General features: G+C 39.9%; 1 protein-coding gene across 1 annotated transcript in view; it reads right to left on the bottom strand.

Moving 5' to 3' along the window:
• Window positions 1-945: 945 nt before the first annotated feature.
• The window catches only part of MMRN1 (multimerin 1), a 208,986-nt gene continuing 191,709 nt past the window's right edge, over window positions 946-18,222 (bottom strand). The window contains exons 7-8 of the mRNA XM_069743565.1: window positions 13,080-13,226; window positions 946-1,493 (exon numbers count right to left, since the gene is read on the bottom strand). Coding sequence (XP_069599666.1) covers window positions 1,072-1,493; window positions 13,080-13,226 — 569 coding nt within the window. The 3' untranslated portion in view covers window positions 946-1,071. The remainder of the gene's footprint in view (window positions 1,494-13,079; window positions 13,227-18,222) is intronic.

Raw genomic sequence — 18,222 nt, 5'->3', positions numbered from 1 at the left:
ATGCTGAGGATGTACGCAGCGTCCAACTTGCAGCGTTTACTGACTGTGTGCACCTACCCTTAATATCAAGTTAAAATGATACATTGGCGCCATTAATTATTGCATTTGTGCCTTTTTGGTCTAGTTCTAGTGCTTTTCTGCTGTTTTCATTTGTGCCTTCTTTTAATTTGCACTTTTTTTAAAGCATATTTTATAGATGTTCACCTGGTTTTTTATGTTCTCGATTGTGGGAAAAGTTTAGATTTTCAAGATGTTTCCACTTTCCTAGAATGATTTTATGTATGTAATTTATTTTAAGCCAATTTTGTGAAACACTCAGCTTTTTGAGTTGCAAAAAAACATTAAAGACAAAAATAAAAATAATTTTTTTCTTTGACCAAATTTTATGAACTGCGTACACCTTTTGATGAATTTGGTACAAAAACATCAAGGATTGCTACGAGACAAAAGAGAAGTCACTTAAAAAAAAACTGCAAATGTTTGTTTTAAATTGACCTACTAGAATGATTATGTTTCTAACATTTCAGTTTACAGACCAGAAAATCCTGCAACTAAGGGTACCGTCACACAGTGCAATTTTGATCGCTACGACGGCACGATTCATGACGTTCGAGCGATATAGTTACGATCTCGCAGTGTCTGACACGCTCCTGCGATCAGGGACCCCGCTAAGAATCGTACTTCGTAGCTGATCGTTTGAAACTTTCTTTCGTCGTCTAGTGTCCCGCTGTGGCGGCATGATCGCATGGTGTAACAAAGGTGTGCACGATATTGTATACGATGTGCGCATAGTAACCAACGGCTTCTACATCGCACATACGTCATGAAATTATCGCTCCAGCGTCGTACATTGCAAAGTGTGACAGCAGTCTACGACGCTGGAGCGATATTGTTACGATGCTGGAGCGTCACGGATCGTGCCGTCGTAGCGATCAAAATGCCACTGTGTGACGGTACCCTAAGTCACAAGATCAATATTAACTTGCATTCTGATTTTAAGGCTTGCATCAGAAGCCAAAAATACGTAATATATTTACAGATTAGTCACGGGTAAACCTACTGTAACCAACCTTATGTGCGGTATAACAGGTATCCACTAAATGTTGTAACAGGTGGGTACTGTGCTGGAATGGAGCCCGATGTTAGTCTGAGCCATACTTCCTGACCATAATTCAATTCTAACAAAGCATCCCCTGTCACCATCCTATCACTGTACATGCTACTGTTAATATTTTCAGACTGAAATGCAATCTTGTCAACCCCATCTACCACTAAATAACCAGAAACGCGATGACTGTATGATTCAATAGTAAATTTAAAGACATACACTCCAAGGTATGGCACAAGAAACTTTCCAGTGTTGGGTGCATATGATGAGCCATAATTTACATATAAATTGTTAAATCTAATTGGCCCAGGAGATGTCATTCCATATGTGTGAGAGGCTGAAAATGCCACCATTGGTGCATACCGGTATGAGCCTTTTGAGAAATCTGTAAAACAAATACATATTTAATTATTGAGAAACTCTTCGAATAAATCAGATCAGAATTTTAAAATCTTAAAATCTTAAAATCTTTAAATTTGTCAGCTTCCAGCTTTCATCATCTTGCATGGCGGGTCACCTTTAAACTGATCTTATACATTTAAACCTATTTTTTTTCTGACTGTTCCCATCAATCTGACACTGTCCTTAGGTTCCTGAATGTTATGAGACTTGTGCATCCATCACTTTTCATTAGGGCTATCTAGGACAGAAGGGTCAGCCATCATTGAGCGGGGGCACCATTCTCGTATATACTTTATAGTGTACCAGCCTCTGTAGGTAGGTAGGTGTATGGGTCAGGGGCTATCTATAGGGTGGACGAAGTGTGCACTGTTTCTATGGTGTGTGTCACTTAATGTTATTTATCCCCTTTTTAACAGATTTTTCATTAAAGGTTATAACTTTTATAAGTCTTTATTGTTTTTTTTTTCTTGATAGCCATTGTCAATAGAACCCTGTGTATACTATTTTTCTAGTATTTCTTTGCTCAGCTTCAACAAAATTGGAAGCAATAAGGGTATATTTACAAATTACACTGAAATAGATTTTCAGATTTAATTTTTCAGATGACATTTGGAAAATTAATGGAGAAAGTTGATTAGCTGCTGTTGGAATCTGCTCCATGTTTTTCCTCCAGTACTTTTTAAATCTACCTCATCATCTTTTTGGGTTGGAAAAGTACTGCTATCAAATCGAATTTATATTGCATTTTAGGAATTTGCTGAAGCTGGCGAATCTAAATAATTTACGTTTCAATTTGCACTAACCACCTACAATGGCCATGACCTAAATAAACACTGCAGAATATTGTATCAACCTTCTCCTTCAAACGTGCCAGTATACATCCATTACTTAAAAAAAATCCCTCAACCAGAACTGCGCTTCTAACTACAGACCTGTCTCTAAACTGCACTTCACTCCTAAAATTCTGGAAGGTTTGGTCCACTCCCATCTAATCCGCTATCTCTCAGATAGCTCTCTTCATGACCCTTTACAATCCTGTTTCCACTCTTTAGACTCTACCGAAACTGCCCTTACTAAAGTTTATAACGATCTACTAACAGCTAAATCTATCGGTCACTAATCCCTGCTGATTCTCCTGAATCTCTCTGTAGCATTCAACACTGTGGACCATCAGCGCCTCCTCACTATGCTCGTATCATTCTGCCTCAAAGATCCTGGCCTCGCTTGGTTCTAGTCTTATCTCTCTGACTTTTCCTTCACTGTATCTTTTGATCCTCTTCCCCTTACTGTTGTAGTTCCTCAGGATTCAGTTCTAGGTCCCCTGGACTATTACAATTTTCTACTAATCGGTCTCCTTCTTACTAAACTCTCCCCTATCCAGTCCATCCTGAATGCAGCAGCCAGGATCCTTTTCATTTTCAACCGCTACACCACTGCTTCAACTCTATGCCAGTCATTTCACTGGTTGCCCTTCCGCTACAGAGTCCAATATAAACTTATCACTCTCACCCACAAAGGTGTCCACAGTTTGGCACCACCCTATATCTCCTTCCAGATCTCTGTCTACCATCCCACCCGTGCCCTCCAGTCTGATAATGTCCTAACACTAGCATATTCAATAATCCGAACCTTCCACTCCCGTCTCCAAGAGTTTTCAAGTGCTGTGCCAATTTGCTGGAATGCACTACCCAGGACAATTTGATTAATTCCCAATACCCACAGTTCTTAGAGTTCACTAAAACTGTACTTGTTTATACTGGCCTATTGTCTCACCTCACTTATATAACTATTCCAGTTTTGCCCTTCCAAAATGTTCTTTCAAATCTGTTCCCTCGTATCATCAATTTACACACCCTCCATGTACTTAATAGCATTCTGGCTGGTGATTGGGTAATGCAGTGTTATTTTAATTCTTATTTATTTTTAGAGCATTATTGATTCCATGGTGCTGTACATAAGAAGGGTTTGCAGACAGGATACAAATATAAAGCACAGTCAACAAACTAACAATGACAAAGGGGAGAGCCCTGCCCTGGCAGAGGAAGTAAACAGTAGGGTAGGGGGTTGTGGAAGGTGTGGTGGTGGTGGTGGTGGTGGTGGTGGTGGTGAAGTGGTGTCAGGGTTATTGCAGCTTTGTAAGGCTTCCTGAAGAGGTGGGTTTTCAAGTTCCATCTGAAGGTTTCTATTTATTATATTGATGGCTGGACCATACAATACAATCAATTTTTACCATTCATAAAAAGGGAGTAGTAGGAAACAAACTGCAGTACTTGGAAGTTAGTTACAGAGATATAGTGTCTGCTGTATATATTGCTTACATTCAGCCACTATTGTAGCAGATACCAGCTGATCAATGGTAGTGGTGGTGGTTGTTTGAGGACCCCAGGATTTTATATTCATAGCCTATCATACTACCACCAGAAAACCCCTTTAATTAATAACCAGGCTTAATTTAAAGATGCAAAAATGTTTTTACATTTATTTACAAAGAGATTAAAAAAAGACTTATTAAAAATAATAAACAGTATTACATGATGACTGTCCATGTGATGGGTAAAACAAGACTTTCTGGCTCACCTAGAACTTTATTTTAGTAAATCAGTATGTCACCTTGGAATGGTATCTAACCTCTCTGCTTTTCCAGTCATTGACAATTGGATTACACATTTAAAAATCTGTCTCAAAAGTGCTGAGCATAAGTGTCAGCGCTGAGAAAGAATAGAGCTAGCCATAATTAGATTTATTCCTGCCAGTTTTAGTGATCAAGATGCGGCAGACATAATATAACTAAGATGAAGGATCATTATCATATTTAAACACTTCTGGAGATCCGCCAATAAAGGGACTGAAGCATGGGCTAAAATACATTAATTCTGTTATTTGTAAGTTGATAAAGCTATGAAATTTACTGACTTTGACTGGCTTTGCTCAGAATAACTTAAACATTGAATAAAACTGCAATAGAACCATCACTAGAACCTAAAAAGATGTAGCAACATTATACCGTTATTGATATGGTGTTCTCTACTAACTTCAGAAAGGGATAGTGGTGTCCTAGGCACATTAAAACCTGATGGAAGTCGCATAGTCTTTTATGTAATTGCTATTGGTTTTATTTCTGGTTTTATTTTTAATCAGTAAAAACCATTGGAAATAAGATCATATTATTTAAGGGACAATGCCAATTGCATTACAGACCCTTATGTAGACCCGGCAAAGAACCGGCTGCAGTCCTGTTATTGCTACAATTTTTTGGATAGCTCATAAGTGTTGAATTTAGCATAAAAATGTGCCCTGCTATGCCTATAATCATGGGACTGCCATTGTTCCTGTATTGCTGGTCTATCCTGAATCACTATAAAAGAACATCCAATTGTGCTTTTACAATTGCATTGAAAACTAGAAGGGCCTTAAACTTTGTAATGCCCACTGGGAAAAGTGGTAAAATTCTGTCATTCAATGAGTAGAATGCTTACAAGACCTGTATCAGTTGTAATAACTGGAGATAAAATCCCTTAAAGACAAATGGGAAGTGGTAAAGGCAATGCCTACCCCTGCAACCATTTTTCTACTGATCTGATACATCTACAATGAAAAAGAAGCAACTAAACTTAGTCTTCATTCAAGACTTGTTTTCATAGTGTGTCTACTTAAGCTTCATCATCATTACAGATAGCATAATCTTGTGCAGTCTGATTCAAAAGTCTTATTGGAAAGGAGAAAAAAGGCTGAAATTTCAATATATATATTTATTTATTTTTTTAAAGTTGGGGGATTTCATTCTCTGATGCTTACAGTTTTATTGTTAAGAATGTCTTTATATCCAGTATATGCCAGGCATCTGATATATTAATGAGAGACAGATGTTTGCCAGTTGCTGACAGGACAAAAAATGATCTGTATAACTATAAGTTACTGGAGATCGAGTTCAGTACAACCTGGTCACTCTTGTGACTTTGCTTCTTGATGTCCTTCAGCTTAAAGTGATGCTGGATACACAACCTTGCTACCATCGTTTAATATAGTAGTTGGTACTAATAATGATGGTGTCAAGGTTGTTAACTATGATGGATAGTGATAACGGTGTCAATGTTGGCCTCGAAGGAGCCTAGTGCTGTTGTGAAAGTGTGTTGTTAAGCTTGACTGCTGCCCAAAATGCTGAGCGTAGGGTCAGAGAGGATATGATAAAGTGTTGGCACCAAGGAGCTTAATGTGGATGATCTGCATGCTCTGCCTGAAAGATCTGCAATTAACCTATATGTTAGTTAAGTCTGGCCTTATTCAATAAAAGTGTGTAGGTGAGCTGAAGATCAAATAGTTTGTTCATCAAAACAAAGAGATACTGGGCTGGATACCAGAGAAAGTGAGAAGGGGCTTGTGAAGATGTTCTAGTTGGTCACCTAGTATACTTTTTTAGGAACAAAAGCTGCCACTGAGAAATTGTCTAGCAAGTGTTGAGAAAGTCACTGGAGCATGTAGTAGCGTTAAACTGAGTTTGTTGTTAATCTTGGGAGGAGTTAATTGCAGGTAGACTGCCACAACGTTGAGATAGATGTCAGGACAGGATGGAAACAACATGGTTTGATAGTAAAAAACAGCAGCTCTGAAGAGATTGTCACTGGGCCTAATTGTATCTGTGTAGGATGTAAGCCTGTAGTGAACTAAAAGTAATTGGCAAAAAAAAGTCATTTAAGGAAGGGGTTAAAGAAATAGGGCCAGGTGTAAAAGAGACTATTCCTCTATTTATCTCATTGTCATCCAACAGTTCTGTCCGGTAACACACATTCTGTACTATTATTGTTTCCCTGTAAAGTTCTAGTGAGAAGAGTAAATGTAATATAGATAAGAAACCTGAATTTACTTTATCCTGTGTTTGTATTAGATTTTGTTTAAGCTATATTATAAAATATTCAAGAATTCTGCATCAACAGAAGTGAGAAACACAATCTCAAATACAGATACCATAGTCTATAGCAAAAAGTCCCGGGACTGTCAGCCAGGACTAATGTGGGTATATACCCTATGGAGCTCCTAAACGGCATGTAACTACCAGAAACCGGAGCATATTGACCACAAAACACTACAAAATATTTTAAAAGTACATAACTTTAATAGTATAATATATCAAAACAGTCAATCAATATGACATATATCAAAAAACAGAGCTATTTGAGTTCAGCCACGGTACACCAGTAAAACATGGTGTTACATATGACACGGAAAAATGTGATTCTTGTACTACAACGCATATGCTAATTACCCATAACAAAAAAATAGTGCCTATAAAGAGACTGTGCAAATTCAAGGGAATAGCATATCCTAACTGCCTGGCCCCCCGAGGAAGCGGATAGCGAAACACATGTAGTGGCGCGTATCTGCACTCATGGATGTTAACATGGGTCAGGTATATTAAATGTTCATAATAGTTCCTCTGCTATATGGATATTTTGTCAATGAGTGGTCACTGAACAGATACATTTAGATGATATTAGATTACAATTTCTCTACATAGCAGTTAGGATATGCTATTCCCCTGAATTTTACAGCAATTAGCACAGTCTCTTTATAGGCACTAATTTTTGTTAGGGGTAATTAGCATATGTGTTGTAGTACAAGAATCTCTTTTTTCCGTGTCATATACCCATGATGTAACACCACGTTTTTACTGGTGTACCTTGGCCGAACTCAAATAGCTCTGTTTTTTTATATGTGTCATATTGATTGTTTTGATATATTATACTATTAAAGTTATGTACTTTTTTAATATCTTGTAGTGTTTTGTGGCCAGACGTAAATAGTGTCTTTATAGTGTAATAATGCCAAAAGTGTACATTGCAATTATCCAGCTTTTGAACCCAAAAGTGTGACCTGAAACCATTAAAGGGAACCTGTCAGCAGGATTGTGCACAGTAACCTACTGACAGTGTCAGGTTGGCGCCGTTATACTGATTAAAATGATATCTCAGTGACCGTCCCTCTATTTTGCATACTAATTATTGTATGTATTAGTAACATAGTAACATAGTAACATAGTTAGTAAGGCCGAAAAAAGACATTTGTCCATCCAGTTCAGCCTATATTCCATCATAATAAATCCCCAGATCTACGTCCTTCTACAGAACCTAATTGTATGATACAATATTGTTCTGCTCCAGGAAGACATCCAGGCCTCTCTTGAACCCCTCGACTGAGTTCGCCATCACCACCTCCTCAGGCAAGCAATTCCAGATTCTCACTGCCCTAACAGTAAAGAATCCTCTTCTATGTTGGTGGAAAAACCTTCTCTCCTCCAGACGCAAAGAATGCCCCCTTGTGCCCGTCACCTTCCTTGGTATAAACAGATCCTCAGCGAGATATTTGTATTGTCCCCTTATATACTTATACATGGTTATTAGATCGCCCCTCAGTCGTCTTTTTTCTAGACTAAATAATCCTAATTTCGCTAATCTATCTGGGTATTGTAGTTCTCCCATCCCCTTTATTAATTTTGTTGCCCTCCTTTGTACTCTCTCTAGTTCCATTATATCCTTCCTGAGCACCGGTGCCCAAAACTGGACACAGTACTCCATGTGCGGTCTAACTAGGGATTTGTACAGAGGCAGTATAATGCTCTCATCATGTGTATCCAGACCTCTTTTAATGCACCCCATGATCCTGTTTGCCTTGGCAGCTGCTGCCTGGCACTGGCTGCTCCAGGTAAGTTTATCATTAACTAGGATCCCCAAGTCCTTCTCCCTGTCAGATTTACCCAGTGGTTTCCCATTCAGTGTGTAATGGTGACATTGATTCCTTCTTCCCATGTGTATAACCTTACATTTATCATTGTTAAACCTCATCTGCCACCTTTCAGCCCAAGTTTCCAACTTATCCAGATCCATCTGTAGCAGAATACTATCTTCTCTTGTATTAACTGCTTTACATAGTTTTGTATCATCTGCAAATATCGATATTTTACTGTGTAAACCTTCTACCAGATCATTAATGAATATGTTGAAGAGAACAGGTCCCAATACTGACCCCTGCGGTACCCCACTGGTCACAGCGACCCAGTTAGAGACTATACCATTTATAACCACCCTCTGCTTTCTATCACTAAGCCAGTTACTAACCCATTTACACACAATTTCCCCCAGACCAAGCATTCTCATTTTGTGTACCAACCTCTTGTGCGGCACGGTATCAAACGCTTTGGAAAAATCGAGATATACCACGTCCAATGACTCACCGTGGTCCAGCCTATAGCTTACCTCTTCATAAAAACTGATTAGATTGGTTTGACAGGAGCGATTTCTCATAAACCCATGCTGATATGGAGTTAAACAGTTATTCTCATTGAGATAATCCAGAATAACATCCCTCAGAAACCCTTCAAATATTTTACCAACAATAGAGGTTAGACTTACTGGCCTATAATTTCCAGGTTCACTTCTAGAGCCCTTTTTGAATATTGGCACCACATTTGCTATGCGCCAATCCTGCGGAACAGACCCTGTCGCTATAGAGTCCCTAAAAATAAGAAATAATGGTTTATCTATTACATTACTTAGTTCTCTTAGTACTCGTGGGTGTATGCCATCCGGACCTGGAGATTTATCTATTTTAATCTTATTTAGCCGGTTTCGCACCTCTTCTTGGGTTAGATTGGTGACCCTTAATATAGGGTTTTCATTTTTTCTTGGGATTTCACCTAGCATTTCATTTTCCACCGTGAATACCGTGGAGAAGAAGGTGTTTAATATGTTAGCTTTTTCCTCGTCATCTACAACCATTCTTTCCTCACTATTTTTTAAGGGGCCTACATTTTCAGTTTTTATTCTTTTACTATTGATATAGTTGAAGAACAGTTTGGGATTAGTTTTACTCTCCTTAGCAATGTGCTTCTCTGTTTCCTTTTTGGCAGCTTTAATTAGTTTTTTAGATAAAGTATTTTTCTCCCTATAGTTTTTTAGAGCTTCAATGGTGCCATCCTGCTTTAGTAGTGCAAATGCTTTCTTTTTACTGTTAATTGCCTGTCTTACTTCTTTGTTTAGCCACATTGGGTTTTTCCTATTTCTAGTCCTTTTATTCCCACAAGGTATAAACCGCTTACACTGCCTATTTAGGATGTTCTTAAACATTTCCCATTTATTATCTGTATTATTAGTTCTGAGGATATTGTCCCAGTCTACCAGATTAAGGGCATCTCTAAGCTGGTCAAACTTTGCCTTCCTAAAGTTCAGTGTTTTTGTGACTCCCTGACAAGTCCCCCTAGTGAAAGACAGATGAAACTGTACAATATTGTGGTCGCTATTTCCTAGATGCCCGACCACCTGCAGATTTGATATTCTGTCAGGTCTATTAGATAGTATTAGGTCTAAAAGTGCTGCTCCTCTGGTTGGATTCTGCACCAATTGTGAAAGATAATTTTTCTTGGTTATTAGCAGAAACCTGTTGCCTTTATGGGTTTCACAGGTTTCTGTTTCCCAGTTAATATCCGGGTAGTTAAAGTCCCCCATAACCAGGACCTCATTATGGGTTGCAGTTTCATCTATCTGCTTTAGAAGTAGACTTTCCATGGTTTCTGTTATATTTGGGGGTTTGTAACAGACCCCAATGAGAATTTTGTTACCATTTTTCCCTCCATGAATTTCGACCCATATGGACTCGACATCCTCATTTCCTTCGCTAATATCCTCCCTTAAAGTGGACTTTAGACAAGACTTTACATAGAGACAAACCCCTCCTCCTCTCCGATTTTTACGATCCTTTCTAAACAGACTGTAACCCTGTAAGTTAACTGCCCAGTCATAGCTTTCATCTAACCATGTCTCGGTTATTCCCACTATGTCAAAGTTACCTGTAGATATTTCTGCTTCTAGTTCTTCCATCTTGTTTGTCAGGCTTCTGGCGTTTGCAAGCATGCAGTTTAGAGGATTTTGTTTTGTTCCAATCTCCTCGCTGTGGATTGTTTTAGAAATGTTCTTACCTCCCTTCTGAGTATGTTTTCCTGGATCTTCTTTGTTCAAGTCTAATGTTTTTCTTCCCGTCCCCTCTTCTTCTAGTTTAACGCCCTCCTGATGAGTGTAGCGAGTCTTCTGGCGAATGTGTGTTTCCCAGGTTTGTTGAGGTGTAGTCCGTCTCTGGCGAGGAGTACATCGTACAAGTAATTCACACCGTGGTCCAGGAATCCGAATCCTTGTTGTCTGCACCATCGTCTTAGCCAGTTGTTTGCATCAAGCATCCTGTTCCATCTCCTGGTGCTATGCCCGTCTACTGGAAGGATAGAAGAAAAAACTACCTGTGCATCCAGTTCCTTTACTTTCTTCCCCAACTCTTCAAAATATTTTCAGATTGTCGGTAGGTCCTTCCTTGCCGTGTCATTGGTGCCAACATGTATCAGAAGAAATGGGTGGACGTCCTTGGAGTTGAAGAGCTTTGGTATCCTATCGGTCACATCCTTGATCATCGCACCTGGAAGGCAGCATACTTCTCTTGCAGTTATGTCCGGTCTGCAGATGGCTGCTTCTGTGCCTCTCAGTAGTGAGTCTCCCACCACCACCACTCTTCGTTGCTTCTTGGCTGTACTTTTTGCTGTCACTTGTTGCTGTGTGCCCTTTTCTTTTTTGCTTGCTGGTATTGCTTCATCCTTAGGTGTGCCATCTTCATCCTCTACAAAGATTTGATATCGGTTCTTCAGTTGTGTGGTTGGTGATTTCTCCATGGTCTTCTTGCTTCTTTTGGTCACATGCTTCCACTCATCTGCTTTTGGAGGTTCTCTGACACTTTTTTCACCTTCTGTGACCAGTAGAGATGCTTCTGTTCTGTCTAGAAAGTCTTCATTCTCTTTGATGAGTTTCAAGGTTGCTATTCTTTCTTCCAGACCCCGCACCTTTTCTTCTAAAAGGGCCACTAGTCTACACTTCTGACAGGTGAAATTTAATTCTTCTTCTGGTCGATCTGTGAACATGTAGCACATGCTGCAGCTCACCATGTAGGTTGTCACATCTGCCATGTTGCTCCTAGATCCTGCTGACTTGCTGTGTGTTTTCCTTCTTGTGTAATCTACTCAGCCAAGCTCTCTTGCAATAATGTCCTACAGGCAAAAATTCTGTACCCAACGATCTTCTAGCTTAGGGAGACTCTTCGCTTTCCCAGAAGGCACCTGGAATATGCAAATTAGCCTCCTCAAGCTTGAATCCCTGGTTTGATGATTCTTTCCAAGCAGCTGGTCCCGGCTGTACCCAACGATCTTCTAGCTTAGGGAGACTCTTCGCTTTCCCAGAAGGCACCTGGAATATGCAAATTAGCCTCCTCAAGCTTGAATCCCTGGTTTGGTGATTCTTTCCAAGCAGCTGGTCCCGGCTGTACCCAACGATCTTCTAGCTTAGGGAGACTCTTCGCTTTCCCAGAAGGCACCTGGAATATGCAAATTAGCCTCCTCAAGCTTGAATCCCTGGTTTGATGATTTTTTGATTAAAAAAGCTCCCTTCCAGCAGGCAGGCGGCGGTGCATGCACTGCACTATGATCGCATGTGTAATGTGCATTAAATTGTTTTGTTTAGAAATATACATTGATTATGAAATAAAAAAACTCTCAAAATGGTGCCGTCCACGCATGGGCATTAGCATCTATCGATGATCTGAAAGACGCTACTGCGCAGGTGTCGGCAGTGCCATTTTGCTAGAGGAAAAAGAAAATTGTCTCCATCAAGATGGCACCAGCAGCGCCTGTGCAGTAGCATCTATCGGCGATCTGAAAGTTGCTACTGCACAGATGCCGCCAATGCCATTTTGCTAGAGGAAAAAAAATTGTCTCCACCAAGATGGTGCCGCCGGCGCCTGAGCAGTAGCATCTATCGGATCATCAATAGATGCTACTGTGCAGGCGCCACCTTTGTGGAGACAATTTCTTTTTCCTCTAGCAAAATGGTGCAGACGGTGCCTGCTCAGTAGCATCTATCGGATCGCCGATAGATGCAACTGCGCAGGCGCGACTAGTTCCATTTTGTGAGATTTTTTTTTCATAATCAATGTATATGACTAAATAAACAATTTAATGTACATTGTACATGCCTGCCTGCTGAAAGTGCTTTTTTATACATATAGTAATCAGTATCTAAAATAGGGGCAGGTCACTGAGGGATCAGTGACCTGTCATAAGCCATCAATATGAATACCTAAGCAGAGCATCACATAAAGACCACCTCACCACCGGCTGTCCCAGAGCACCAGAATCTCATTAACTCAAAGCTGCAAATAAAGATTAAACAACAACCACAAGATGGATTTCATCAACCAAGGAATCATTTTAGTCAGTATAACGCTGCCAACCTGACACTGTCTGTAGGTTACTCAGCATAATCCTAGTGACCGGTTCCCTTTAAGCATGTACTATTGTCTTTAAAAAGAAAAATATTCAAATCTTTTTTTGCCAACTTTAGTCTGTGATTGTTTATTGAAAGGGAAACCTAAGATCGGGATCTTACAAAAATGTACTTCCAATTCATCCATACTTTCTGTTACCATCTTTTTTGTCTGTGTTATATACAGTAATCCACACAGTTAATAGAGAAACTAATGGAGTACTTGCCTAGTGATTGGGTATTGTCATCTGACATCTTTACACTACAATTTGCTCCTCCAAAAGGATGGCGACAGGCGCATATATAGCCTTTCACATCGTTAATGCAAGTTCCTCCATTTAAACAAGGTCCGCTGTTGCAACTAAAATATTCATCTGGAAGAAAAATAGCAGCTTATATTGACTTTTGGTGTACTTAGTAGGTTTAGCACATAGCTTCCTGCTAATTACAGTATAGTATATGAAATAACCAATTCTTAATATTCAAAATATTTTAACTGCTTTAAAACAATAATCTAGATAAAGAAGATACTGTAATTAATTAAAATTATTGCAGAATTTGTGCTTATGCACATTTAAAGGGAAATACTTTATGTGCATGCAACTCTTTGACATACAAGTTAAAATGAGACAATTAAAGGAAAAAAAACGAATTGTAAGGTCCAATACTTGAAAGATTGAAAAGCAATACATGTGTGTAGTACAAAAAGCATAATTTATTCATTAAAACAATACAGGGAAGCAGAGTGTAGTACCATGATAATGACAACACGAAGTGTATATCTGCAGTAAACAAAACAGGCGAGAAAAATAACCTATATGTGACTGACAATAGTACTTAGAAGATGTACCGTATTTTAATTCATCCATAATGGATATTAATAAAACATATAATCTACAGGGATCATAACCGATAAGTACTTATTACTGGAAAAAATCAATGTATGTAAGTTCAACAGATATGTACATAATAAAATGTAGTTATGGCATGTGCCTCAAAAAATCATAATAAACAGGTAACATACATAGGTAATGCATAAAGTGGCAATAAAGTGCAGGTGCATATGTATATAGGCAAGCAGGGTATTCGTGATACCACAGGAGGGCAAAGAGTGCAAATATGAAAATAAGAAAATATACAAATATGCCAAGTATAATATATCCCAAATTTGCGCCAAAAAGCCACAGTGCTGTATAGGTGAATGCCATAGTGGCAATGCAGCGCCCAGGTAAGGAAGCCACAAAAATGCTTGATGAAGATAAATGGTAGAGTAACAATTGATTACCTGTGTGGTCATGTCAGTATGGACAGACACATGCCCCGATGCGCATTTTGGATAGAGTGCTTCACCCTGTAATTGAACAATACCTTTACATAGCCAGTCCATTCCTCCATTACTGAGAAATTAGCATTTGAATTTGCATGAAAATAAGGATGCATATCTCAATCCTCTGTCACTCCAGCTCTATTTCCAGTCCATCGGAGCTTTCTCATGCTTTACTGACAGCCTTTATAATGTGTGACTTCAGGCAAAGGAGCTATCAGTCAAGCAGGAAGAGCCGGCGCTAGGCAGGAAACAGAGGTGGAGTGATAGAAGCTTCAGATTTAACAATAACATTTTCATATTTATTAAGACTCTGATTACTCAGTAACAGAGGAACAAACTGGTCATGTACGGGTATTGCAGGACCTATCTTAAAAGAGCTACATGCTCATATATATAGTTTGGGGTGTGAAACCTATTTGAAAGATTCCCTTATTAGAGATGCGTCCAAAATGTAGGATACTTGCAAATAGTTCCTGTAGCTCTTTCTACCAATAAAATTACATTTGCTGAGTGTTCCACCATATGGCGCTCTTTATAATGCCCTATTATTATTTTTTTTATACATAGGATATTTATAAAGAGATTGTCTTCACTCAGATAGGTCCTTATCTCTAGTGAGGTTCACAATAAATTTCCATTTCTCAGAAACATTACTGTCAATTTCATGGAAAGCCAATTAGTCTACCAATATAGTTTGGAAGTCTTAGGTTGCGTACACACAACATGATGTGTATTCAAGCAAGTGAACTCGCCGAGATTTTCAAAAAGAAGATGCTTATAGAAACGACTGTATTTTTTCCCAAAATATCTTTTTTAGAGTTTTTTGTTTTTTTCATGAGTATATTTTGGCCTTCAACATTTTTCTGATAGGTTGTTTACTGCACTTTCGAGACACTTTTTTATTGGCATTTTCCAAAGGTCTACCCGTTATTCAAATTAAAATGCTGGCAAAACGCTCAAAAATACACTTGGATGACTTGTGACCCTTCCTATTGACTTGTATTGTAAAGTGAAGAGTATTTTCAGAGCAGAAAATGCTTGAAGAATGGTCAGCTTACTTCTCTCAACTGATTGGCATTAGAGACGAGCGGTGTTCGAGTCGAACTGTTCACCAATTTTCAAATTCGAGCTGTTTTGGGCGGTGTTCGATTCGTTCGACGAACCCGAACAATTTGCTTAAAATTCGGCTGTTCGAGTTTCTGTTCTATAACTGTTCGTTCACCAAAAGCCTAGCTTGATTTGCACATTAAAACTGTTTAACATTGTTAATAGACTGTTTCAGCGTATAGTCGGTGGGGGGCGGGGGATAGATCTGTGCTGAAATAACGCCGATCTCCATTTTTTTTCTTTCCCGCATTTACAGTGGGGCGGTGCAGTCTCTCAGCCTGTCAGTAGTGCGCACACACACAGCAATGTGCAAGTGATGCACACAAGCAAGGGCATGTGTCATTGGCTGTGTATGTCACATGTCCTTGCCCTATAAGAACCAGCCATTTGCCCTGTCGCCACCATTTCTTCACTGCTGCAGCTTAGTGTTAGACGGCACTGCTGCTGCTGTGGGCGCTATACAGACAAAGAGTGTTTTTTTTAGCGAATTGTCAGAGAGATAGGTTTAGGGAGTCGGGAGGAGTCGGAACTAGTTGTAATATCAGCCCTTTTCAGGGTAGGTTACAGCCGTTCATAGCACTGTTTGCCAGGCAGGTCTGTGCCAGTGCTGTGCAAGTGTTTGTCACAGCATTTGGTGTAATCTAGCTCAGCCAATCCTTTTGGGCTAGTAGCATTGTCTGATAGTCATCTGAGTAGCCCGCTTGTGAAGCTATCTACACCACCTGTGTATCTCAATTTTCACTGCATCTAATCCATTTAATAGTTTAGGGCCTAGGAGCAGTATCTGCACGTCAGCAGAGTAGCCCGCCTGTGAAACTAACTACACCGCCTGTGTATCTCAATTTTCACTGCATCTAGTCCAGTTAACAGTTTAGGGCCTAGGAGCAGTGTCTGCACGTCAGCAGAGTAGCCCGCCTGTGAAAAAACTATACCACCTTTGTATCTCAATTTTCACTGCATCTAATCCAGTTAATAGTTTAGGGCCTAGGAGCAGTGTCTGCATGTCAGTAGATTAGCCCGCCTGTGAAACTATCTACACCACCTGTGTATCTCAATTTTCACTGCATCTAATCCATTTAATAGTTTAGGGCCTAGGAGCAGTGTCTGCACGTCAGCAGAGTAGTCCGCCTGTGAAACTAACTACACCGCCTGTGTATCTCAATTTTCACTGCATCTAGTCCAGTTAACAGTTTAGGGCCTAGGAGCAGTGTCTGCATGTCAGCAGAGTAGCCCGCCTGTGAAAAAACTATACCACCTGTGTATCTCAATTTTCACTGCATCTAATCCAGTTAATAGTTTAGGGCCTAGGAGCAGTGTCTGCACGTCAGCAGAGTAGCCCGCCTATGAAAAAACTATACCACCTGTGTATCTCTATTTTCACTGCATCTAATCCAGTTAATAGTTTAGGGCCTAGGAGCAGTGTCTGCACGTCAGCAGAGTAGCCTAGCCACCCACCGCCTGTTTACCTAAGTACAATTTTTAACGGCATCTGGCCCAGGAAATCCTTTTGGGAATAGTAGAATTTGGTGCTACTCAGCAGCGTACCCCACCCATGAAGCAAGCTACACCGCCTGTTTACCTAACTACTATTTTGTAACGGCATCTAGCCCAGGAAATCCTTTTAGGCCTAATAGAATTAGGTGCTACTCAGCAGCATACTTCACCCATGAAGCAAGCTACACTGCCTGTTTACCTAAGTACTATTTTTTAACAGCATTTGGCCCAGGAAATCCTTTTGGGCCTAGGAGCAATTTCTGCTACTTAGCAGAGTACCCCACCCATGAAGCAAGCTACACCACCTTCTTTCTTTCTCAATCTAACCCCTCGGCTCTGGGGTGTCCACTCTCCCTCCAGCTCTCTCCTTCTCACAGGTGGACTACCGCGTGTTTTCACACTGTGGCGAATCTTTTGGGCCCAGGCATAAGAAGTCGTCGAGGTAATGGATAATATGTGCCGCCTTACAAAGGTCCATGACGACACATTCGAGGAAGCAACTAAACAACTCAAATAGTGAGCAGGATATGGAGCACCCCATGGGCAAACAGCGATCTATGTAGTATGCTCCTTCACAGAAACAACCCAATGGGAGGACACTATTCGGAGGCACAGGTAGTAACCGGATCGCCCCCTCAATGTCTGTTTTGGCCATTAGGGTGCCCCTTACCAACTTCTTGACCCGCCTGATTGCCTCGTCAAAGGAGAAACAGTACATAGTACTGTACTTGGTTCCGCATCGATGTTGTCATTTACTGACCTGCCCCTTGGATATGACAAATGGTGGATTAGTCTGAATGTATTGGGTTCATTTTTTGGCACAACTTCCAACGGGGGTACCACTATGTCTTCTAAGGAAAGTGTTCTGAATGGACCCGCCGCCATTCTAGCTAAAGATATTTATTTTTTCTTTTTTTTGTCAAGATGTCTGGATGTTGGTAGAGTGAGTTTGGATTTTTACTCCAGCCTTTCTTGATTTTAGAAGGGCATGACATGCCTGTATCTGTGTATCCTCCTCCTTTTACTGCTCCACCTCTTTTCTTTTCACATGACTATATGCAGTTGTGACTTTTCCATGTATTTGTTGTGTCTTCTGAGCAGTTTGTCAGCTTTTGGACACCTTTCAACCTTCGTCAGGATGCATAATTCATATATATTTTATTGAAATTTGGCCAATATATTCTGGACCAAAACTGCAGAGATGTCACAAAATTTCAGCCCTCTACGGCTTTTCGAAAAAAAAAGTTATTGCAATTTTAAAACGGAATAGTTACAATTGTACCTACTCAGCCGGACGAAGGTTAAGGTGTTTTTTATGTGTTTTCCATGTGTTTGTATGTGTTTGTGTTTGCCTGCCATTGGTTTCAATGGGGTTCGACAGAGTTCGACGAAAATTTCATCAAACAAGTCCCTGTTTGACGAACTGAACCGAACTCGAACAC

Source organism: Ranitomeya imitator, chromosome 1 (assembly GCF_032444005.1).
Source record: "Ranitomeya imitator isolate aRanImi1 chromosome 1, aRanImi1.pri, whole genome shotgun sequence".
NCBI lineage: Eukaryota > Metazoa > Chordata > Amphibia > Anura > Dendrobatidae > Ranitomeya > Ranitomeya imitator.
The sequence above is the reverse complement of the archived record's forward strand: the minus strand, read 5'-3'. Positions and strand labels throughout refer to the sequence as shown.